Below are 23,577 nucleotides of genomic sequence, written 5' to 3'. Positions count from 1 at the left end.
GTGGGGTGCTGATGAAGATGAGGAGCATGTGAACTACCCACGGGCCATTCTGTGCTGCCCGGACGTCTGGCTGGTGCAGACCCGTGAGTGCCTGGGCAAGTGTGCAGCTCGCCCAGCTTGGAGGGAGCAGTGAGAGTGAGCTGCGGCCGTAAAACTTCTGTACTTCACAATGGAGGATATCTGTTGCACTGGGTCTTGACCACGTCTTGTGGTAGGATCACAGTTTCTCGTGGATTTCAAGCAGAAGGGAGGAAACTTCAGCTTCCAGCAGAGAAGAATGAGGCAAATTGATGTAATCACATGTTCCTGTTAAACGTATCAAGCACCAAAAGGTAACTGTCCTTCAGCTGGTTCTCAGAGGCCATGTTTTGAACAGAAGTGCTCCCTGCAATTCCCCCCCTACAACATTCCTCCCCTTTGGACACTGAGTGAGGCAAATAATCTTCAGTTTTCCCCCTTTGCTAGGTGAGACCTGAGCTAAGTATTTCCTTTTTCAGAAAAAGATCAGAGGCTCCTCTATTTTCAGGAGAACTCTTTTTCTTCCAAATAGTGAAACCAAAGACCCAGATAGTGGTTTTTGTCCTCTGAGAAGTGTGTTTGCATCTGGGAAGCTCTTCTGGTCAGGGTGGGTATGACCAGCCTTAGGCTCACATTGACCCTGAGTGATGACACCCATGTGAAACACCACTGGAGGCAAACACCTGGTATCCCAGTCTAAACACAGAGGAACCCACGCTAGTAGTTGCTGGTTGGTCACCAGCTGGAGAGGGATGGAGAACAGGACTGCAGCTTGGGGACAACCCCCGCTGAGAACAGATGCCAGCTTTGGAGGGGAATTTCCTAAGGCCTTCCTGGGGAGCAACATTCAGCGAGTAGAGATGAAAATACCTCCTTCACCATCTGAGTCCTCTGCCTGGTGTCTCGCAAGGACTACTTCTCTCTCTTAGAGCAATGTGCTCCCCGAGCAGTCAGGATGACTGGCTCGGGACCAGGACTGGTGGCTGGTGCTTGGCTCTACTCCCCCCTTTCACAGCCTACAAATGTCCCATCAGTTCCAAAAGGCACACCAGCTTGTGCTCAAGAGCATCTTGGTAAAGACTCTGCCCCGCACCGTGGCCAGTGAGCTACCTGGAGATTCCCATTTGGCAATGCTGCAGAGGACAGCAGTGAAGAGATGGAGGTTGTTTGGTAGCTGGCACCCGACCAAGTCACTTTCTACATTTCTGTGGGATGAAATCTTTGAAAGCTTGCAAAGAAAAGAGGTCATGAGCCACATTACTGGCCTTGTGACCCATACCTACTACCCCCCCCACCCCAGCAGGGCTCCTATCGTAGAATCATGGAATATCCCACAAGGACCCAGTCCAACCCTTGGATCCACACAGGACCACCCAAAAAACAAACCATGTGTCTAAGAGCATTGTCCAAACACTTCTCAAGCTCCAGCAGGCTCGGTGCCGTGACCGCTGCCTTGGGGAGCCTGTGCCAGTGCCTGCACATCCTATGGACATGTCTCATGTCATGATCACAGGCTGGACGTTGCTGTCAGAAGCTGGCATTAAGTCACTTTTTATCAATGTATTTTAGGCTGATACGACTCAGTGCACTGAAAGAGGAACACCCTGGCTGGCAATGGGAGCAAGGAGAGCGTATTCTTGACCAAGAGGGTAGAGTCTACCCGAGTAAGTGCAGATGCCTGCAGTTGCCTAAGGGAATCCCACCCCGCAGGCCCGGAGGGACTCTCTGAGCATGTGGGATGGAGTGAGGAGTGCTGTCTGTGGGAGCAATAAATCACGTTTCAGTGTAAGAACTTTATTTTTCTTGCAAAATGCACATACTGTTGGAAGGAGGCTAAGAAAGAGCAGGGGTGGGTCAGAATCAAGCTGGCTCCAGTGCATTCCTTCTGGGAGGTGCTGAAGGGCCTGCAAGTTCACCCCTTCTCTCTTATGTTACTGGACTCTTCTTTTCCTTGTTTATGTGGTAGGAACATCTGAAAATAATTTGTGTCTGTTAAGCTTCATGGGGCTTTGTGGACAAGCAGGGTTATGCATGCAATTTGGTCTCCACCTTGCCGAGGACTAGCTGGGGCTGACCTTTATACGCTCACCAGCTGAGGTGACGTGCTGAAGTCAGCGGGGCTCTGGGGGCTGCCATCGAAGCGTGGCTGTCGCTGCTGCACACGGGCACGTGCAGGGTGGTGGCGATGAGCTCACCCTTCGCACGCAGCACCGGCAGCCACCCCACTCCTCTCCAACACCGTCATGTGCAGGTCGGCCTGGAGGGTGCAGTAAGATGGCAAGGAATACTCCCCCCCTCCCCCGGTTATTGCTAAAATTTAAAAAGTACGCAGCTGCAGGTTTGGGTCCAGCTGAAGATGGATGTGCATGATGCAGGCCCTACTGAAGCGTCCGCTGGGGCTTTAGTGAACCTCTGCACGAGCAATACATGCTGACCACAGAGCCAGATGGAGAAAGTTTGGGCAGCGGTCCCAGGACAAAGGCGAGGACTACTGAGCAATGGAGATGGGTGTACGCCATCCAGAAGGGGGAAACGTTGAGGCCGGGAGGAAAGAAAGAGCTTAGGGAAGGGCTGATACCCTAACCATGTGCCTGGAGAAGCTGTGAAGAACCGGATGGGAATCACAGGAATATTTGGGGGGGGGGAGGGGGGGGGGGGAGACACCGAAATCCCAGCTTCGGGGCTCTCCAGGCGCCCCCGGCGGGGCTGCTGGCGGAGCCGGGCGCTCTGGGGGAGCGACTCAGGAGCACGCCGAAGGCTCGGCGCTAACGGGACTGCCTCTCCCCGGCAACCCCGTCCCCGTCACCGCGCGGCCGGGGAGGGGACGGGAGGGGACGGAGAGCCCCGACCCCCAGGAGCCCCGCCAGGCCGCTCCAGGCTCAGCCTTCACCGGCGAAGGGGGAGGCCTGGGGCGGGGGCCCGGGGCCGGCCGCTTCCGCCCGGCGCGGCGCATTCCTGCGCCGTGACTCAGGCGGCGGCGCGGCGGGATGAGCCCCGCGGCCCCGGGCGCTCGCAGCTCCCCTGCGGGGCGTTCGCCGCCGAAGCCGGCGCGGAGCCCAGCGGCCATTTGCATGCCGCGGCTGTGAATGGCGTGCCCGGCCGGCCGGCCCCTGGCACGGGGGAGGAGTCTCCGCGCCCTGCCCGGGCCGAGCTCGGCGGCGGCGGCGGCGGCGGCCCCTTAAGCCCGCAGCGGGGCGGCCCGGAGTCCGGCGGCTCGGTGCTGAGCGCCCCGCCGCTGCGCTTGTCCCCGCCTGCCCGGTGAGTGCGGGGCGGGGGCCGGCGTGCGGGTGCGGGTGGGGAGAACGAAAGGTCGGGGGGGGGAGGGAACCCCGCTGCCCCGGCGCGCACGTGAGTTGCGGGCTCCGTCCCGCACCGCGGCCCCGCCGCCTCCGCCGCGGCTCGGCAGCCCCCTGCTGGCGGCATGGGCCCGGCGGGCAGCCCCGGGCACCGAGGGGGGAGGCCGGCCGGGGGAGGCTGCGGAGGGCCGGGTGGCGGGGCAGCCGCCTCGTCCCGGTGCCGCAGGTGGGTGACAGGTCCTACCCCTTGGGTCCGGCGTGGGGCCGGTCCGGTCTCTAGCAGCAGGGAAGACGGGGGCGGGTCCTGCCTCGGAGGGGTGGCGTTGGGACCCCCGGTGACCCCGGAGGTTTCGGCTGGAGGTGAGGGTGCGGGTTCGTGGCCGGCTTAAAGCTGACCCAGGGCCACGCAGGAGCTCCAGGCCCTTCCAGCTGTCCCTCGCCACGCGTTGCCACCCGTTTGTCCCCTTACGCTGGCAGTTTGGCAGCCCCCTTGTGAGCTGATAGGGGATCATAATCTTTGTAGGTAAAGGTTAGTTTTCCTCTGGATCCAGTCCCTGAGCTGACTTTTCATACTATTGCACTGCTGGCCTGAAGTGGGGGAATTGCAGCAGCCCAAGGCAAATCTGGCAAAAACTCAGATATTCCATAATTCTGTGAAAACTTCTGCAGGATTGCACTCTCAGTGCTGCATCCTTTTGGGCTTCCAAAAATGTGACCGGTCCTTTCCCCCATTGTAGCACGAACACACACGTAGCTGCTGCTGCTGCAACGGAGGGCCCCTTGTGCGTATTTTGGCTTGTGCTTTTCTTTCCCGTGATGTGAGAGGTGAGTGGCAGCACAAATGACTTCTGTCTGGCCTTGGAGTGTTCCTTGTGCAACGCTTGGTTCTGGCTGCCAGTTCTCTTGCAGGTTGGCCTCGCGGTGGAGCGTGCAGCGTTGGTCAGGGATGCCTGGGTCTGGGAGCAAGCAGGAAGTTGTTTCTTTTCTTCCTGTTTTTGTCCCTATGGCTGCTGATTTCCTCTGGGAAGAAAGCTATACTTAATGGGAAGGGACAAGGCAGCAAACACTGAAGGAAGGGAACTGAAGGCACTTATGAATGAAGCATGGGATGAAGAAGGCACACGATGTTTTAGTGGCAGTAATGCTGATTCAAAGACAAGTAGCTCCCCTTGTGCCATAAGCGGGGTAAAAAGGGCCCACTTGGGACAAGCTGGGGAGCAGAGCCTTGGGAGAATTGGGTCTGCACTCCAGTGCGTGGAATTACGTTGCTTTCCAGCTCTTCTATCTCAGCCATGCAGTGTTTGCAAGAGGTGATAAATAGTGCTAGATCCATTGAGATAGTTGGAAAAACCAAATGGGCTCCTAGGTGCCTCCTTCACGTTTTAATTGTTAAAAGGACTTTCAGAACGGCCTTGTGTGCTTGAAAGCCTGTCTGCTCTTCTTTTTTTTTCTTTTTCTTTCCCTTCTCCAGCCTGTCAGCCTAGTGACAGCTATCGCCTCTCCCTCCTGCTGCTTCATCTGTAGATCCTCATGGCTACCACAGTGCTTCCACTGTTAACCTAGGTCTCCGCTGTCCTTGTGCTGGGCCATTCCTGAGCTGGGGCCCGGCCGTCCTCCCAAGGGGGATTTTGGGCTTGGAATGGAGGAGCAAGCTTTGCCACCATCTCTGTACTCCTTGGTCCTGAGTCCCCAGGGCGGCAGCAACTCTCCTGTGTGGTCGTGTGTCAGCGGTGTGCCCGCTTCAGCGGGTTCCCATGAAAGGAGGTTAAAGCTGCATGGTGTAAAAGCAAATCCCACGAAACTAGTTCTGCTCTGGGACTTCCCATGACAGGCCTTTTTTTTTTTTTTTTTTTTTTTTTAAGCAATACATTTGCAAGAGACCTGCCTACAAACTGGCTTTTCAGGTTCTGGGGAAAGCCGTGGGCTGGCCCAGGGCTGAGGAACGTCTTGCTCTTGCTCTGTGCAGGGTAGGCCCTAGCTTGGCCCTCACCGAGCTCCTGGCCTCTGCACCTGGCCAGGGCCAGAGGGGCTGGTGCCTTGTCGCGGGATTTGGGGACAGCAGGTTCGGTTTAGTGGGGGTCTTCAGCAGTCCTGCAGCAGAGCGAGGCTGCACGGCAGGAGTAGGAATTCCTTTTGGGATCATTGGTCTTGTTCCTCTGGAATCCAGCCCCAGAGAGTAGCCAGCAAGTCCCAGCATGTTGCCTTGAAAGAGGCAGGGTCTGCTGAGTGTAGCATGACAGGACAGTTTATTTTGGGCACAGAGCCCACATGCTCAGATATAATTAGTAAAGGTTTGATTCCATTCAGTGTATCAGATCTTTCTGCAGTGTGAACATGCAGCCTAGTTAGTGCTGAAGGTCTGAGATGGGCAACGTGAACAGGAGTCTTGAGTTGTTTTCCATTCAGTGTGTCCAGGGAAAAGGTTGGCAGAGCACCCACTGTGCTGCTGGGGATGTTGCCTGCCGAGTGGGATTGGCCGTGAGCTGAACATCTGACATTTCTCTATCTGCATCTCAAGAGCTGTTATCTGGCAGAGCAGTCTCTGATAATATTCTTCCCTTGTGGCTCCTGCTTTTCTTCCTTAGTTATCTCTGGAGGCTTTGGCATCCCATGGAGACCATGCACCCTTCTCAGAGGTTCCAGCATTAACTGTGACCCAACACAACACTTCTGTTAATTCCTATTCCTGCAGCCACCTGCCTGTCACCAATGTATGACCCATTCCAGTAAAAGTACTTAAAACCTGAGGATGGGTTCCTTCGTATCTTTTTCTGAGCTCAGATGTGGATTAGTTTCCTTTTGTTTCAGCTGAAGAGATGCTGGGCCCTATGTCTAATACTCTGTCATCATTAGCTGGAATGAAGCAGACAGGAACTGTGCAGATCTGGCACTGTTATTGTAAGGTTGCCTCCCTGCTACTGGATATGTACTTGTTGTAGATTTAGGAAACCCATGGAATGTACGCATTGCCTGCCAGCGCACAGAGCTGTGTTGCATCCTCTGCTGAGAGCATGACAGCCTCTCTAGCTACAGACTGCATTGTGGGAGCTGTAACCTGAGTTTAGTGGGAACCATTGTGTCTGGGTAAAATGTCCCCGTTCTCCTGGAAGGTAGAATGAAGATGGTCACCTTTTTTCACAGGAGGAGAGAATGTCCACTGTCAGGTGGGTTGTCATCTCCCCAGTTGTGGCTATATATTTTTAATTTGTTCGATTGTTTGTTGCCTTGTTCAGAACTAGCAGACGAACCAGTTGAACTGAATGGAGATCGTGACCTGCTCGCTCCGTTAGTGTCCGGTAACTCCCCTCTGAGGTCAGCACCCACCATGCAAGCAAATATTTAGGAAGGGATGATCTCAGCCCTTGCGGCTATCAGACCCGAGACTAGGGAGGCAACAGGCAGATTTACCCTTGAAAGCAAGCGGATCTATCAGACGGTGTTTTTTGTGGTCATGCTAGCAGCCCTGTTTCTGCAGCCCTGAAGAGCCCTGAACTGACTCAGAACATGGATCGCTGCTCGCACAGAGACCCTCGTGTGAGCACACAAGGAGAGGGCAAGGCTTGACTGCCAAACCTCTCTTCACAGGCAGGCTGCACGATGCCATTGGTAGGTCTGGGGCAGCTCTCAGAGAGAGAGGCTGGATTGTGGCATTGATGTGGAGCAGTGGTAGTGGTGTTTGTGCCGAGGCCGCGCACGGTTGTGTCCTTGGTAGTTGAACTTCAGGGGTTTCGGACCGCCTGCTCTGGTTTTGGTCCTGCTCCTTTAACTGCTCTCCAGGACTAGTTGAAGCCCACTTGAGATCACAGTCCCTGATACTTGCTGTTTCAGTCAGTGCTGCTGTAGGAATGAGGAAGTGGTTTTTTTTTTTTCTTATTTTTTTTTTTAAAGAGTGTTGGGATGATGCCACAAGGAGCAAATCAGTAGCCGAGTTTTCAGGCACATCATCCAAACTCTGGTCAAATCCTTCTGAATAACAAACAGTGGCTGTTTGCTGCTTGGTGAAGGTGGAGAGTTTATGTTTCATGTTAACCTTAACTGTTGAGTCTCCAAGTGCTGTGTAGGACAGGTTTGTTGGTTGTATGCTCTGCTGCAGAGACAGTAAATGCCAGATTGACGTGAGGCTTGTGCATGCTGAAATTTCCTTTGGGCTTGCTTTTCAACTATGTGGGTGCGCTGTTTGAAGCACAATGGAAGGTGTCTTGTGCATGCTGTCAAATTGTTAGAACTATTGCAATACAAACCTGAGCAGCGGGTACATTCTCAAAGAGACTGGAACCTTCAGCAACAAGCAGACCTTGCCTTAGTAATCAGAGCATCTCTAAAACACAGTGATTATTACCGGAAATTTAATTTCTTCTCAATGATCTAAGAAGTGTGTTGCAAAAGGCTTCCCAGGGGGAGAAGAGATACAAAGACATGTCTGATCTTGCCTTTTCTGGATAATATACCTTTGCTGCCTCCTCCCCTTCCTGTTTCCACTCTGCTGAGAGAGGGACAGCCACTTGCTCTGCTGGTCAGTAGCAATCCCTGCTTTGAAGGTTTTTCTTTTAAAAGGAACAATCTGTATGAGATCATCCTGAAGCTGCACAGGATGCTGCTTTTACAGTTCTACAGGTCTGGCGCTTTGCTTGGCTTTAACTTCATGAAAGTTGTAACAGCTTGATTTGTAAGATCTTGAGGACTCAGATGTCTGGGGTGGATGAATACAGCTTCCGTGTTTCAGGTGTTACTGCCCTGTAGCAATCGGCAGATGGCAGGTACGTTTCTCTGTCGCTTGAATTCAGAGATCACTACTTTAAAGTCAACCACAGAAGACAGCTGTCTAGGATTTGCTTTGCCAAAAGGTGTGAGCATGCCTACCCTTTCTCTGTCGTGGGACTGTAAATTCAGAGGGAGCAGTGAGAGAGAACATGCCATTTGCTCAGTTTATAAATTGGATTTAAAAAATACCTTTCACTTTTTTTCCCCCCCCTAAAACAAAGTTAGAATTTTGATTATTTGTATTATAAATGACTTAGCGCGTTGGGCACACATGAATGTATACATGAGCGCACACACCTGTAGAGCAGGGCGAGCTCTTCCTGCAACTGCTTTCCCATGAGGCAAGGCAAGAGAAGGTGGTGTGGCCAGCTGTCAAGCACCAGCCAGAGCAGAAATTGGAGCAACGGAGGGGCAGGCTAGCTCGCCTGTGTCAAAGGCTATCCGCAGGTCTGTCCCTGGCTAGATCAGCTAATGCTTAACAAGAGCAGGTCTAGCTGAACCAGCTCTGCTCTGTATCCTTAGCTGTTCAAACGTGTGTGTGTGTGTATATATATTGAATTATCTCCACTGGGCTTCATTGCTTTTGGCATTGCTGGTGCATGCAGGCTTACTCTAACTTGTATCTGGGGGAAGAGAACCATGGTCACGTTGGAGAAAGCAGGTGTGTGATGCCGTGTGAAGATGCCGTGAATTTCAAAGGGGCGTGCAAAGAAAGCTGGCCTGCATGGCTCAGATGCTGCTGCTTCCATCCCTTCTGAATATAGAATGTCTTCTGGTGGCTTTAGTGTTTGTTATTTCCTTTAAGATTTTTTTTTTTTAGATTGCTATTCAGTGTGCTTTTATGTAACTTTCCATAGGAAATGTTGTCATCTGTGGCAGTTTTGATCTCATTTGCCAGTGAGGCATTCTTATTTAGCACAACAAATAGTGATACTTAGCTGCCTTTAATACTAAGGTGAATGCATGGGCAGCAGCTGTTCCAAAAGTAACCAGAGCCAGCATTCTCTTCTGCCTTGAGAGTCAAACTGGTGCCTTTTTCTTAGCTTTCTGTGTCCTGAATTGCAGTCCTTGTGACAAATATGCAAGCTGACAGGAAAAAAAGTTACAAATGCAGAATTTCAACAAAAAACAAAACCTTTGTTAAAATACAGTGTTAGGATTTTGTCGTTGTTGTTTTCTTCTGTGTTCTAGTGTGGGATCATGACTGTGCTATCAAAACCTTTTTTGAATCTTACCTTACTGCATAATTGAGGTGACTGCTGTGTCCCTGGTACTCATGGAACAGCCAGTATTTACAGTGCACCCATTTTACTAGTAACGAAAACCAGTACAATCCCTTCTGGAGTCCTGGTGAATTTTTGCAGTGGGTTGAACGTGTACTAAAATAGTTGCTGTGATCACCCTTTCCTGCTTCTTTGTCAGCGAGGAGCTCCAGTGACGCTGAAGAATGTAGACCCAGGCGACTGCTCTGATGCTGCTGGGGACCCCAGACCAGAGTGCTGCTGCCTCGGCTCTGGCACCGCTAGCCCAGCAGGCACCTTTGAAAAGGCTGCAAGAACTAGGCTTGTGTAGATGAGCCTTCTTCTGGATACACTTCCACTGTTGGCAGTCTGTTGTTTATAATTGGATTTGTTAATATTTGAGTTGTTAATGTGATTATAGTTGTTATCCAGTCTGGCTACGTTCACTGCGGCACTGGACCAGCAGTAGTATCCTGGCTTCCTGCGTAAGCATGCTGAGATGCATCAGCTGTCTGGTAGCTGCTGGTGGTTCAAGGGAAAAGCCAGCTCCTTCTGAGGATGACTCTACCAGCTTCCCTAAGGAATGAAAGCGTTGCTTGGTGCCAGCTTCTCAGCCTCTGTGCTTGATGCACTGTTGCTGGAGCTATGAGCAGGTACCATCATCGGTCCGTGCCCTGATGCAGCCTACAAGTGGTGTGCTACGGCCAGAGCCTTAGGATGCAGCAGCTGTAAATGTGGCCATCGCACGTGGTGCCAGGCTGGCGGTCTGTGTGAAGCTGCAGGGTGTGTGCACGGGGAAACACAAACAGGATAAAGACACCAAAGTACTCCAGAAAGCTTCCTGCTGCTCCCCCCTCTTTGTTGGTGATGTTTTATGCTCAGGCTGTTCCCCTTGCTGGTTTCTAGGTAGGTTGTCGATAGCTCTGTAGATTTACTCTGGAAGATGGAGCTGGATGCTCGTTGCTCCTGATCTGGGCCCTGTCTGGGCTCTGGGTAGTGCTGCGAACACCCTTCTGTCAGCTGGGTGCTCTAGGAGATGGAAAAGGCAGCGCCTCTGCCCAGTCTGCTGCGCTCGGCTGCCTTTGTTAGGGCTGCAGGCCTTAGGCTAGCAGGGGAAGCTGGCCCCTTGGAAACCCTTTTGTGGAAACTACCCTTGTGTGAGGCTTGGCTGGCAGCTCCCTGCAGCTTCATACTTCTGTGGAGTTGGTTTCCCATTCAGGGACTCCGGCAAAAATTCACTCTGGCTCTGATGAAGTAGTAGTACTTTATTCCTGCTGCACTCAACACCTGCACTGACGGCAGTTTTCAGAAAACAATTTAAGCTTCAAGAGATGCAGAACCCACCACCTGCCTTGTGATAATTTTAAGCTTCCCACAGTGCTACAAATGTGAGGTTTTGGCCACGTTTTCATAATTGCGTGAAACTGTACTGCCTCGAGAAGCATTTCTGTCATCTAGCTCCAGCTGCTCTTGTTGTTCCTGCCTCTTCCTCTTTCCCTGTGCTGGCACAAGTGTTTGTGGAGCCATGTGGTGACTTTGGGCTGGGGAAGGAGCTTGGGCTGGAACAAACCGTTTTCGTTGCTGAGCTAACGCGGGTTGGTTCCCAGTGCAGGTCACCCAACAGCTGCGGGGATGGTTGTGCCAGCACGAGGAAGGGGGCAGCACGGCAGCTGGGGGCACTGCTGCTTCTCCTGCCTTGCATCTCTTTCAAGTGGCTGTGACATCTTTGCAGCTTGAATTGTAAGCGTTAACTTCTGTGTGCTGACTCCTGCTCTGCCTTTTGTCTGCTGGAACAAAAGGACCTGGAAGATCAGAGTCTGCTGCCTGTGAGTGTTTGCAGGTTGCAGTTGGGGTCATCTTTTAACCTGTTCTTGGAGAAGTTTAGCTACAGATCCAGGGACTAACAGGAATCAGAAGAGTTTTTGAGCTCAGTTTTTCTTCTCTCTTCAATACGAGGCCACCAGACCTGGATGACCCTCATATCCCACACAGGGCTGCTCTGAAAGCTTGTCATACTCATGTTCCCACGGGAGCTTGTTTTTAGTTGGTTTCCATCATGACCCACATTTTTTTTCCTGAAAATTAGGGAAATCAGTTGCACAAAAGCAACTGATCTGCTTTCCTGATCATGTGATTGGCTCACATACATTCAGACATCACTGTCAGGCGTTTTTATTACCTGCATTTAAAACTCTCTGTCTCTGTGTGTAGCTGAACCTTCTCCAAGATCAGTGGGTGCCAGGTGAGGCTTTGCACTGTGTGCCTCTTGCATACCAGTTTCTTTCCTCATGGCCTTGTGTGAAGTCCAAAACTTCTATTTATTTATTTATTTATTTATTTATTTTCCCTGATGTAGCTTCCTATTTCCTGTCATAGGGGTCTGCTTGACCTCTTCCAAGACAGGAAGTTTCCACTGGTATTTCTCAGCAAATGAAATAAATAAGTGGCTCACGATGAGGTCCCTCGATGATGGTTTGGTTGCTTGGGTAGCCACAAAAGTCAATAACCTTCCATGTAGCTTCTGCGTTCACCCTGCTGTGGCTGGTTCTTGCTGCAGTGGCCCTGCGGTAGTCCTTACATTCTGCTTTTCCGTGATCTGCTTGCAGGTGGTTTTGGAGCCGCCTGCTCAAGCACGTAGCTTCTGTTGTAGCTCTTCTCAGAGCACTGGTTGAAAAGAGCTCTCTTCTGCTGTTACTTCTGGATAATGCCCTGACCTGTCTGGGATGGGACGGGTTGTCCTCTCCCTGCCTCTCTAGGTTTAGCATCTGCGTGCATTGTCTTTTGCTCCTCTTCCCGTGATTACAGCTGATCCCTGGTCCCTGGTTGTTTCTCGGGTTGTATTAGCTTGTCCCCACAACGTCTCAGGATGAACTCGAGTGTTTTTCTGACCCCCAAAGGCAGAGAGCTGCTGTTCTTCAGAGCTGCGAGGGTGCCAGTATGTAGGGATGGCGTACGCTCCCTGGAGGGAGGGAGATCCCATGCCTTTTAATGCACTTTCCCCAAGGTGAATGCAGCCCCTCAGCCATTCCGTTGGAACCTGCACAAAGGCTTCTCATACCCCAGAATCATTTTTTCCATGTTCTGCTTGAACATAAAAAATATTTGAAAGACAGCTTGGGTCGGGACAGGCCTTTCAGACGTGCCACGCAACGGACGGCCATGCCTTTATCGACAGGCTGGCTGTTTCTCAGTTCTCATCTGGTCTACGTCCTGAGGAGAGTGCAGGGCTCAGCGTACTGCGTGTGTTGGTGGGGCTAAATAAAGCTCCCCAGTGCTGACCTGCCGGGCTGGGATGGAGCAGAGATGTTTCACCCAAGCGGAGGACCGTGGTTTGCTGTTCCAGCTCAGCTGATATCAGGGTGAGCTATCACTGAACAGGCGGGTCCTATCCTTCCTGTCTCAGGTTACACACAGCTTATCCAAAGTTGTCTGAGCCTCTCCGGGCTGTCAGATCAACAAGAAGTCATTTGCTTCTGGGTAGGGTTAGCTCTGTGCTAGTGAAACACCTTGAGGCGGCTCGCTGGAGTGAGCCTGCTCTTTGGGCAGCTGGCGGGTGGGTTTGCTTGCCAGAAGAAGGCAGGCTGTTGGCGACCTCCTGCCACTTGCTGTGGGTTGCTGGCAGCACCAGCCTGTGCCGGCACCCGCGTGGAGCTGGTGCATGGCCCCGCGTGGCGGAGGGCAGCAGGCGGTGGGTGGGTGCCGCGTGGGCACAGCAGTCCTGCTGCTTGCCAGCTCCCTGCGGGGCAGGGCGAACAGGACAGCGTATTTTCCTGGCTTGCTGCCCGGCCCGTGCCCAGAGGTTCCCAGCTCGCCCTGATCCCAGCTTCTGCCGGGCTGTCGGCAGCTCTGCAAAGCCTCGTGGCATCTCCCTTGAGCTCAGCAAGCGAGGGCCGGGAAAGCGGGAGAGAGTCCCATGCAGGAGTGCAGCCAGGGCAGTGCTGATGTCCTTGTTTCGTTTTCGAGGTGGTTCCTTAGGGCAGGACGCAGTGGATGGAGGTCGCGGCAGAAGCCTGAGTATTGCTGCACCCTTGGCAGCTTTCCCTGAGAGCGCAGGGACACAGGCCTGGCCTGCCTTCCCCGTCCCTGCCTGCCCTCAGCCCCTCCGTCTGGCTTGTTTTAAAGGTCTGGCTTGTGCCCAGTATTTGGGATATTACTTGTAACTTGTTGGGTCTGATCCATGCTAGATGGTGGTGTTGGCAGTCGTGAGGCTGAAACCCTGCTGCTCCTCTTCTCCTTGGATTTCCTGCCTTCTCCCGGCTAGCTGGGCCAGCAGAAATCCTCCTGCAGACAGAGGCACAGACAGCAGCCTGCTGGCTCCCCTGGCTCATGCTGGCTGCAGAACACATTTAGGATCCTGTTCTCTTTGCTGTGTTTCCACTCAGAAGCCCACCAGCATGCCTCAGCCAGGACCGTTGCCGGAACAGACCCCTTGCCGGGGGCTCTGCACAGCAGGCACGGCAAATGCAGCTGTTGAAGTGACGGCGATTTGAAAAGCGGAGGAAAACAGTTGGAGGGTCATCAGGGACTGAACATGGGACGTGGTGAGGAGATGGCGGCAGAATAGCTCCAGTGGCTGCTACCTCCTGGGGGTGTCTGTAAGAGCATGCACATGCTGTGCTGCCGAGGAGCACAGTGGTGGTGGGGGAAAAAGCACAATGTTTGTTTGTGTGGTAGGGTTGGATGAAGCGTGTGTTTTTTTTTTCCTTCTTTTTTTTTTTTTTTTGCATTTGGAATGCAAATTTTTGGGGAAAACAACAGCTTTATTTCAAAAGGAAATGCTGGTTAACAGTGGAAATTTCAGAAGAAGAAAATCAACAGGCTTTTAGGGGAGTAGCTTCGGTTGTGTGTTGAAATGGAAGGATGCTCTGTCTTGGAAATGATTGTGCAGCTCTTAGAATATATTTGAGATGCCTGTCAGTTTTAGGAGCATACTCAGACTTTCCCCACAAGGCTTTCCGTTCTCTGTTCGGGTCAGTGGAATTTGCTAAGCAGCTTTTCTTGATCATGTGCCAACTTCAGAATTTAAGGTGCTCTCCCTCTTTCTTAGCCTGCGCCACAGCGCAGTGGATTTAGCTTTCACTTTGGTACTGTGACCCTGCTTTGTCAAGGTGCTTCTGAAGATAACTTTACTGGAGTATCTGCACCATGAAGGGTTTTGTTTGTTTGTTTGCTTTTTAATTGAAATGGTCTTTATTAATCATCTTTATGCTGCCACCGCAGTTGTAACATGCAGCTGGGTTTGCAAATGCCGTGTGTTCAACGTGTGTGCTGGGGCAGAGTTTGTGCTGCCCAGTTCCTCAGTCTTACGATGCTGAGGGGGCAGCCAGAGCAGGCCGGGCAGTGCAGATGGTGGTGCCAGGCCTGGGTGTGTGCCAGCGCTGCAGGGAGCAGCCCAGGCAGGTACTGGGCCCTTCTGCCTCTTCCGGGCCTCTTCAGACAGCCCCTGTGCTTCTCTCCTGGGCGGGGATCCCGCTGTGTATGTGGGAAGAGAAGATGCTAGGGAGAGCATGGAGGAGATCTGTACGGCCAGGATTGGCATGGAGAAGAGGGACAGGGAAAAGCTGTTCACTCTTCTAGAGCAAGAACTGTAAGGCACTGAGTGAACGCAGGAAGCGTCAGGTTTAAAGACAAACTGAAGAGGATGGCTTGTCACACAGCATGTGTTCCAGCTCTTTGCCACAGGCAGTAAGGAATACTAAAAGACTGCATGGATTCAGAAGGGGGTTGGATAAATTCTGGAAGAAAAATCATTGGATGGATATGGGGATGGATGCAAAGAACCATTAAATGCAAAGACATCTCTGGCACAAGATGTTCCTGAGTTATTCATAGCACATGCAATGACTCTGTCCTGGGAGATACGACTGTCAAGTGATCCTCTACTGATTGCCAGGCATCCTCTGCTGGTAATGAGATACCGGATTTAGGCAGATGCTTGGCCTGACATTGCGTGGCTATGCTGTGTATGTTCCTGTCCTGCTGCTGCCAGTGACCTCTTGAAAACACTGATTAGGACAGTACTGAGAAATTGGGATTGTTCGAGGATATGTGACCATTCAAATGAATTGTGTGTCAGTGCAGTCAACTTTGAGATGAAGGCTCTAGGCCAGAACGAGTACATGGATGCTGTGTCCTGAAACACTAACCCCTTAAAAATAATCAAGGGGGTAGCGTGAAACTCAGGAAGTGCGTTTAGTGCAGTGCTGAGCCACAGGTTAGTAACCGCAGCACTTTGAGTGAAGGCCAGGTGTAATAATGGGTGTTACACGTGCTGCAAAGATGTCCAGCCATCCAGCAGTGCTGTGCATATGGCTGGATCCATGTTCAGTCGCACCTTGAACCTCCTGGAGACCTTGTGTGGCCATACCCCCATCTCTCTCCTGCCTGTGTCAGAGGTATTTGGTTGATCTGTGCTGTGGCCGTGTATTCACAGTGTGCAGACATCTTGTGTGTATGTAAGATTTATTCTTGGCCAGTCCAAATGTGCATATGCAATTGGGAACTCTGAACAGCTCTGCCTAAACTGCACCCTTATAAATTGATGGTTTAGTAAGTAATAAGGGTTAAACTGTTGGAAGAATTTGCTCCTCAGCTAAGTACTCTGTTTGCAGTCTCCCTTAAAACTCTCCTGATTTTTAAATACTATGTGTTCTTACACAATTATTGTATGTGCATTTTGATGCTTTGCTGTTTTTTCAAGAACACAGGAGACATTACATACATTTATATGGCAGATGCCCATTTTACTTTTTGTTTAACATCATTCTGAGGCAGGATACTGTTTTCTGTAACACTGGACTTTAGTTTTTTGTGGAAAGTGTTTGTGCATTATGCTTTTGAAGTTCTTAATTTCTGACTGATGTGCCCACAAAGGAGGTGGGAGATGTAGGTTAAAACCCTTCAGGTGAAGCAAATACTGAAGTGGGGTCCCCAGCCTTCCCAAGAGTTCTATAAAGCACTCTTTAACTTCTGAAGCTTGAGAGAAAGCAGTCTGTTGCCCCTGCCAGCTACGCGAATCTCATCTTGAAATGTTTTTCTTACCTAAAGCACAAAGGTGAGTCACCTTTGGGGACAGCAGTAAGGCTTGACCGCATGCATGTGCGTGCTCTGGCCTCTTCTTTGTGTGCGGCATGTGGAGATCCCAGTGCTTGTGGGTTGCAGTGAAGCTGGTGAAGGATGCTGGCATGTCCCTGCTGTGGCAATTTAGGAAGGGGGACTGAACACCAATTTCATCAGAATGTCGTTCGCCATATTCGACTTAAAGTGCCTGTTGTGTGCCGGTGCCGTGCCTGGGATGGGGTCGCACTCGCACGTTCCCTTGTGCCAGTCCGTAGCTGTCTCATAGTGGATTTACCCTTCAGATCGTGCAGTGTTAAGCCCTTGAAGCAGAGTATGTTTGAGCCTCTCTGGCTAATGCTTTGCTTTTGCTAAGGGTCACTTTTTTTGCAAGCTTCCCATGCTGTCCCTGTCACTGAGGGCTCCTGCATGGCATGGAGGACCTCAAGATATGAATCTCCTCGGTGAAGATGAGGAGAGTGTTGTGCCAAATTTTGTTGCCTGATATTGAGGTGTTTGCTTTCTGTTTAACTCTTTTAGGTGATGGATTAGACTGTGCCTGGGCAAGGGCCATGCCTTGGAGACATCCAGTACTTAACCAAATCTCCTTCAAAAGTAAACACAAGCAGGCAGGCGCCCCCCTAATACCCTTGCTATTCTCATCTTGTAGGAAGTTGGAACAGGTGCGTTTAGGCACCCCTGCAGCTACGGATGGAGGACAGTAAGAAATTGTGACCTTTTATTGCGTGGCACTGCATCTGTGCACATGGGGTGGTGGTGGATGTGCAGAGAGTTATGTCTGTACAGGCTAGATTGTGAATTCCCAGACTTTTGGGGGCCTGTGGTATTTGCTGAAACCTAACCTTCATCCACCTACAGCTGAGTCCTCGCTTTCCATTGTTCCAGCTCAGCTGAGCATGGTGCTCCTGGCAGCCAGCCCAGCTTGTGTGACTGAGCTAGCAGCTGGTCTTCACCTCCTTTTAGACAAGATTCTCTTCTAACCCAATCCAGGTCCCCCTCCGTTCCCTTCTGTTGACCTGCTCCCCCCTCTGCAATGTACCTTCTGCAATGGTAAGCCTCACTGTTTGTGTGGCTCCCTTTATAGAGCACTTGTGGTGAGCTGTGGGAGCGTGGTGAAAATGCTGTGAAAAGCAGTCTGTTTCTGAGAACCAGAGCCTAATATAGCTTGGAAGGGACCTTCGCGGGCTGTCTGGTTCATTTGCTGCACAGCACAAGGCTAATTCTGGCTGCTCAGGGGCCTTGTTTCGTTGAGTGCTGGATGTCTCCAAGGATGGAGGTCTCACTGACTCTCTGGTCCTGTCCCAGGACTTGGCCACTCAGAATTCCTGCCTTGCATCTTGGATTCATCGTGCATTCAGAATGAATTGTCTGTTTTAACACTGTAAAAGTGCTGAGCTTTAATCCAAAGAGAGCATTCTGCTCCCTTTCATAATGTGTGTACCTGCAAAGTTAACTGGACTCTCGTTCCCTCTGTTCTTTATGGGAGGGGAAGAGGCTGGCACTCTGACTTTTTGTCTCCTGTGGGATCTGTGTTCTAGGATGACACAAGGAGGGATCCTCTTGGATCTGTTGTCCCGTTCGAGACACATGCTTCCCACTGCTAGCTTGCGATTGTGTATGTGCTAGGAAGGAATAGGGGCTTGTAGAATAGCTCTGATTGGCAAGCACTTGTGGAGATCTGTGATTGAATCCCCATCAATTTTCCTTTTTTTTTTTTTTTTTTTTTTTTTTGTAGCATGTGCAGCAAAGTAGGCACTCTCACAGCCTGAAGAAGTCACATAGTTCTTGTTTCACTGCGTGCAACCTAAACAGGCAGAGAAATTTGAGATACAGGATAGTGGACAAGACGACAATGAGTCACTCTGGTTACTTTAGTGTTTCTGTAACACTATTATTAACAAGATATTAAATACTATATCATTATTTTTTATGTAGGAAAACCACTCAGTTCAGAATTAATGCCAGTTCTCTAACGTTCATGCTGTACTTGCTATGTGCACTATGTACTTGCATAGTGCACTCTGTGCGCTATGGTGTGTTTCTGGAAAATGATTACATTTAAAGGAGATTAGAAACAGCAGTTACAAATGGACACTTGCTAATTGCTAAATAGTAGGTAGTAAGGAAATTGTGGTGCTTGGCTTTGGGTGGGCAAAGGAGCCTGTGTGAGTCACAGGCTGGTTTTGGAGGGGGCTTCAGTGACTTTTAGTGCTGCAGTTACATAGCTGGTTGGAATGGATCCAGATCTAATTAAGATTTAATTCCTGAGTGTTTCTTGTGGAATCTGGATTCCACAGTAGTCTCAGGAAATCTTAATGGGAAGTGAGTCTAAAATTTGTGACTGTGATCTCCAGCACCTGGCTTGAGGTCCTGTGGGCCTCAGAAACGTGCTCCGAGTGTCTGGCCCTGGCTGACCAGGGCTGACAGCAGCTGAGACTTCTGAACCCTTGCCAGGTGCTTGGCAAGTGCACTTGGCAAGTTGTCTGCTGTGGGGCTTGGGGCCTGTAAATCACGGCCCACAGGAGGGTAGTCTGCTTGGCCCCACATGCACTGTGTCAGGGATGTGTCCGGCCCCTTCCCAAATGTGATTTCTCCCCTCTCCTAGGCTTGAAGACAAACGCGGGACAATGTCGGAGGTGCGACATGATAGCACGAGCAGCTTGCAGCGGAAGAAGCCACCATGGTTGAAACTGGACATCCCGGTGCCGGTGCCCATGTCGGTGCCAGAAGAGCCTCTGCCAGTGCAGGTACAGAGGCCGGGGCCAGGAGCGAAGGTCTGTGGGGTTGTGGTGGGGGTGTGCGGAGCCCTGCTGCAATCCTGGCTGAGAGAAAGACAGTGCTGTGTGATGACAGGTCGTTGGGTAAATTTACGACCCCTTGAAGGCAATATGAAGGGAGAGGATGAGAGTGTATTGCTGATGTGCTGAGATCAGTGGATGTGACTGTTCGGATGTGGGGATTGTGAAAAGTGTCCTGGCTTGGGGGTGGATATGGGATTGAGGTGGCCAAACAAACATTTCTTAAAGGAACTGGAGAAGTGAAGGGCTCCTAGAGAAATATGAGGGCCTGGAAGTGCTGGAGTTCTGCTGAAATGAGCAGGGAACAAATCTGACTTATGAATAGCCAAGATAATGGCAGGCTCTCGTCAGTAACAGCAGATTAAGAACAGTTACTGGCAACATAAAGCTGTTACCAGCATGAGCATAAGAAAATCACATAGGAAGAGAAGTAGGAATCATTGAAGAGTGGTGGAGTAGAGACAGGATGATAGGTTAGTTGGAACTCTACAAAGTATGAGAGTAAAACATACATATTTCTGCTGGGAAGAGGAAGAATTACCAAGAATCTCTGCTTCAGAGTGACAAAAACTCTTATGGGTGAGACCAGGGTAGGATGGTGCTGGCTGCTTATGACCTTGCTGCAGAACAGCGACTGCCTGCAAAAAAGGCAGAGCCAGAGAGGTCTTGCACAGAGCCCAGATCCATGGGTGGAGTGTGGTGTCTGGGCTCAGATGGTAATACACAAGAACAGTTTAGCCAGCAGAGAAATGGAAGGTTCTGTAGCTCCTTTGGAGGGGAGTTGAGGGTGTGCTTATCTTAAGAGGGAATTTATACTGTTACTGGAAGAGTGAGGACTGGCCTCTGCCATTCTGATCCAAGGACAAAAATTGACTTCATCTATGTGATAGCTTCTGGTAGATGCATCTTGGTCCTGATCTTCTCATGGAAGGAAGGAGATTGGGATTCAGTCTGCAAGGATTAGAAGTGAATACAGGGCTTTAACTGTGCAGGTTGAAGCTGTCTGAGTCACTTAAGGCTTAGATGGATGTTTTCTTACCTGAAATCTCTAAATCTAGCTGGGCATCTTCTAGAGAGGGACTCTGTACCTACAAGCTGGTGTAGATGATGTTCTCTGAAAGTCCAGCATGTGCAGTACAGGCTGCTAGGATAAGACTGCATAACAGGCTCCTGTGGCTTATAACCTGAGTGTATATGCATTGTTTTAACATAAAACATAACAAAAATGATAAGATCAGTGGAAATTATTAGTTCTCTGGCCAGCAGAGCTAGAGTTGCAAGCACTCTTGAGACAGTGTCTGACCAGAGAAACAGTTGGTCGGAGCTTCACTGGCAATTAAAGCAGAGGGATTGTCTGCTCAGCCTGCATTTTAGAAATGGGAGATGGTGTCTCTGCCAAGCTAATGAAAAATTCATCTGGAGCAGCCTTGGGGAGGTTAGCTGAGAACAGTCAGGTGATTTGTGTCCTATTTGGTAGGTGACATTCAGCCAGGAGAAGCTATGAGCTTCCAGACCTGAGTGCATCCAGACAATTAGGTTATGAACAAAGCTGATGTGGCTTTCCCAGCTCGCTTATCCTGTGCCAGGCAGCAACTACAGCACAGACTCACCCGCAACTTTCGTAGGCTTTTAGTGCAGATCCAGAGTTGCTTATGAAGCAAATCTCACTTGGACCTGCTTACTGTGCTTTGCTTCACCTTGTGGAGTGGTGGTCTAGGAACGTGTCATCTCAGTTCCTTCTGGCTAGAGAAAAGCCAGAGGGATGTGTTGCAGGATCCATGGACATCAATCCATGGGACAGGCTAGAGCCAGTCTGAGCTGAAACCTACTGCAACATGCAGCTGTCAAGTCCTTGGTGCTGACTGCTCTGTTCTGCAGGTCCACTCCTGTTTCTTCACATTAGCCAGTCATGAACTCAGTCTTTGTTAGCCTGATTTTGCTGCTCAGCTGCATGCAACCAGCTTGTGGCTTGGGCTGGGGGGAGAGGGAGGCTGTTGAGTTGCTGACTAAATGGTTCACATCTTGGCTGGCCTTGTAGATTATCTCTCTGAGAATGCTGACTCCCGTTCTGCTTTTCTTCACAGCCAACAAGACGTCAGGCCTTTCTGCGAAGTGTGAGCATGCCTGCTGACAACAGCCGCGTGCCCTCCTTGCCTAATGAAGTGAGGAGACCGGTGCTACAACGACAGACCTCAATCACCCAGACCATCAAGAGGTGAGATACTGAGTTCATGCAGCCTGCTTTAGTGGATTCTGCCGTCCATTGCCATTCTTTATTCATGGGCCTCTGATTGTCCCATTGCCTGGCACTTACATGGCATGTTGTCAAAGCAGGATTAAGTTGTCTCCGTTGTTGTCTATCATTAGGTTGGGGCAGAGGGTGGAAGCAGATAGGTCCCCAGTATATGAGCCCAGTAGTGCTATACAGGATTGTTTTTTGTAAGCGAGATATCAGGTTCTGGGTGGAAAATTGTGGTGATCAGGACAGTGTATTGTCCTTGCCAATTAGAGACAGGTTTTGAGTGTTCCAATGCTCTGGGAAGCTGTCTGTTTCTGAGTAATAGGATACCTCAGGCCCTGATGTGTAGCTGAGAAGGTGTGATGTGGTGTGTTGGCCTTGCTTTGGTGTGGTATTTGAGAGCATGTGATTGTGGGGAGGGGGGGCAGAAGCCCATCCTTAGCAGTTGCAGACTCATGGCATGGCTGAGGCCAGAGGTCCCCCTGGGCCCATCTGCTCCCCCAAGTGCAGGGGGCCCAGGCCCGTGTCCAGGTGGCTTTGGGAGATCTCTAAGGAGGAGACTCCACAGCCTCTGTGGGCAACCTGTGCGGCTCCGACACCTGCACAGCACAGAAATGCCTCCTGGTGCTCAGAGGGAGCCTCCTCCAGTTTGTGCCCACTGCCTCTGGGCCTGGCCCTGGGCACCGCTGAGCAGGGCCTGGCTCCATCCTCTGTGCACCCTGCCTTCAGGGATTTGTAGGCATCGGTGAGATCCCCCTGAGCCTCTTCTTCTCCAGGCTGAGCAGTCCCAGCTCTTGCAGCCTCTCCTCACAGGAGAGGTGCTCCAGTCCCTTCATCATCCCTGTGGCCCTACATTGTTGTGAGGTTCTTGTCAACGCATTTCTCCATCCTGTCCAGGTCCTCTCATTGGCAGCATGGCCCTGTGGAGTATCTGCCACTCCTCCCACGTCTGTTGTCTGCAAACTTGCCGAGGGTACCCTCCGCCCCATTGTCTAAATCATTAATGAAGATGTTAGGACTGGACACCTGGGATCCACTGCTGGTTGCTGGGCTCCAGCCAGACTTAGTGCCCTGCTCACCACCCTCTGGGCCTGGTCATTCAGCCACTTTTTACCCACACGTCCATACATCAACATGGCCTGAGAGCAGGCCGCTACAGCTGTTTGTGCCAGGACAATTAGGCAAGAGCACATCAAGGATGAGAGGATACCCTGTGACGGTGCTGCGGAGGCCCTGACAAGAAGCAGAGGGGCCAGGGCAGCCTCCTTCCCCAGAGGTCCCTCCAACATGTGCTGTGTGTGTAGAGCTGCGTAGGGCTGAGAGGTGTGGGAGACAGGAGTCACTTTAGTGCTCGGGGAACAAATTTGCCTCCAGCTCTACTACACTGTAAGACAAGGCACGCGGAGCTACAGTGAGCAAGGAGGGAGTGCTGGGCAGTGGTGGTGAAGCTCCTGCATGCTGAGGGAGGTGCTAATGTCATGCCTAGCATCAGGGCTATGGACAGGCATGTGCGGGTGGTGCACTGACAGACCTGTGCCATGTCTTCTCTTGCCTGCACAGGCTGGAATGGCAGTCCCAGGGCCCAGGTGGTGGCTGCCTCTGTGCCTGTGCTTAGTGGTCTGGGTAGTGATTCTGTAACCCTGAAAGGGGCAGAACTGCAGGAAATGCACAAGACCTAGCAATAAAAGGATGAAATAATGGACCAGAAACAAAGACAGGGAAGTGCAAAGTACCGAGGAATGACCTAAAAACCAGTGAGGTATGTGACGAAGAATTACAGACCATATATCCATAAAGGTGTCTCTGGGATTTTTTTTGTGAGCCCAGAGAGGCTGACTTCCATGTTTGTTACTTAATGCAGCCCCAGTTATGCACAGAATGTGAAACTGTTCTGGCAACAGCACTCTGTACCTTCCTGTTCACTGCTTCTTGGGGGACACAGATCAGGTGTGAGCCTAAATTCAAGAGTGTATGGTACAGAATATGGCATGGTAGTAATTCAGGTGCTGCAGTGGAGCATCTAATACTCTTTCCAGTCTCCTACAGTGTTCAAGATGTCCAATCAAAGCAGTAGGTGTGGCACAGATAGACTTGTGCCCCAGGTGAGACCCTGCCAGGGCCAGCGAGAACAACCCCAGAGCATTTCC

At 51.1% G+C, this 23,577-nt stretch overlaps 1 protein-coding gene and 1 long non-coding RNA gene across 4 annotated transcripts in view; one reads left to right on the top strand and one right to left on the bottom strand.

Moving 5' to 3' along the window:
- Positions 1-1,821: 1,821 nt before the first annotated feature.
- On the bottom strand, positions 1,822-3,833 carry LOC118249365 (uncharacterized). Its single transcript, XR_004779028.2, has 3 exons — positions 3,559-3,833; positions 2,094-2,275; positions 1,822-1,990 (listed from the first exon to the last, which is right to left on the bottom strand). It is a non-coding gene; the product is annotated as an uncharacterized LOC118249365 (long non-coding RNA).
- RHBDF1 (rhomboid 5 homolog 1) overlaps positions 3,141-23,577 on the top strand; it is a 37,561-nt gene continuing 17,124 nt past the window's right edge. The window contains exons 1-4 of one of the 3 annotated variants that reach the window (XM_035549227.2): positions 3,141-3,276; positions 4,052-4,139; positions 18,999-19,140; positions 21,276-21,406. In XM_035549227.2, coding sequence (XP_035405120.1) covers positions 19,021-19,140; positions 21,276-21,406 — 251 coding nt within the window. In that variant the 5' untranslated portion in view covers positions 3,141-3,276; positions 4,052-4,139; positions 18,999-19,020. Of the gene's footprint in view, positions 3,277-4,051; positions 4,140-7,796; positions 8,072-18,998; positions 19,141-21,275; positions 21,407-23,577 lie in introns of those variants that run through there. The other 2 variants (XM_035549226.2, XM_035549228.2) reach the window with 2 other exon arrangements.

The sequence above is a fragment of the Cygnus atratus genome, chromosome 15 (genome assembly GCF_013377495.2).
Source record: "Cygnus atratus isolate AKBS03 ecotype Queensland, Australia chromosome 15, CAtr_DNAZoo_HiC_assembly, whole genome shotgun sequence".
In the NCBI taxonomy this organism is placed as follows: domain Eukaryota; kingdom Metazoa; phylum Chordata; class Aves; order Anseriformes; family Anatidae; genus Cygnus; species Cygnus atratus.
This window is presented reverse-complemented; position numbering and strand designations above follow the sequence as displayed.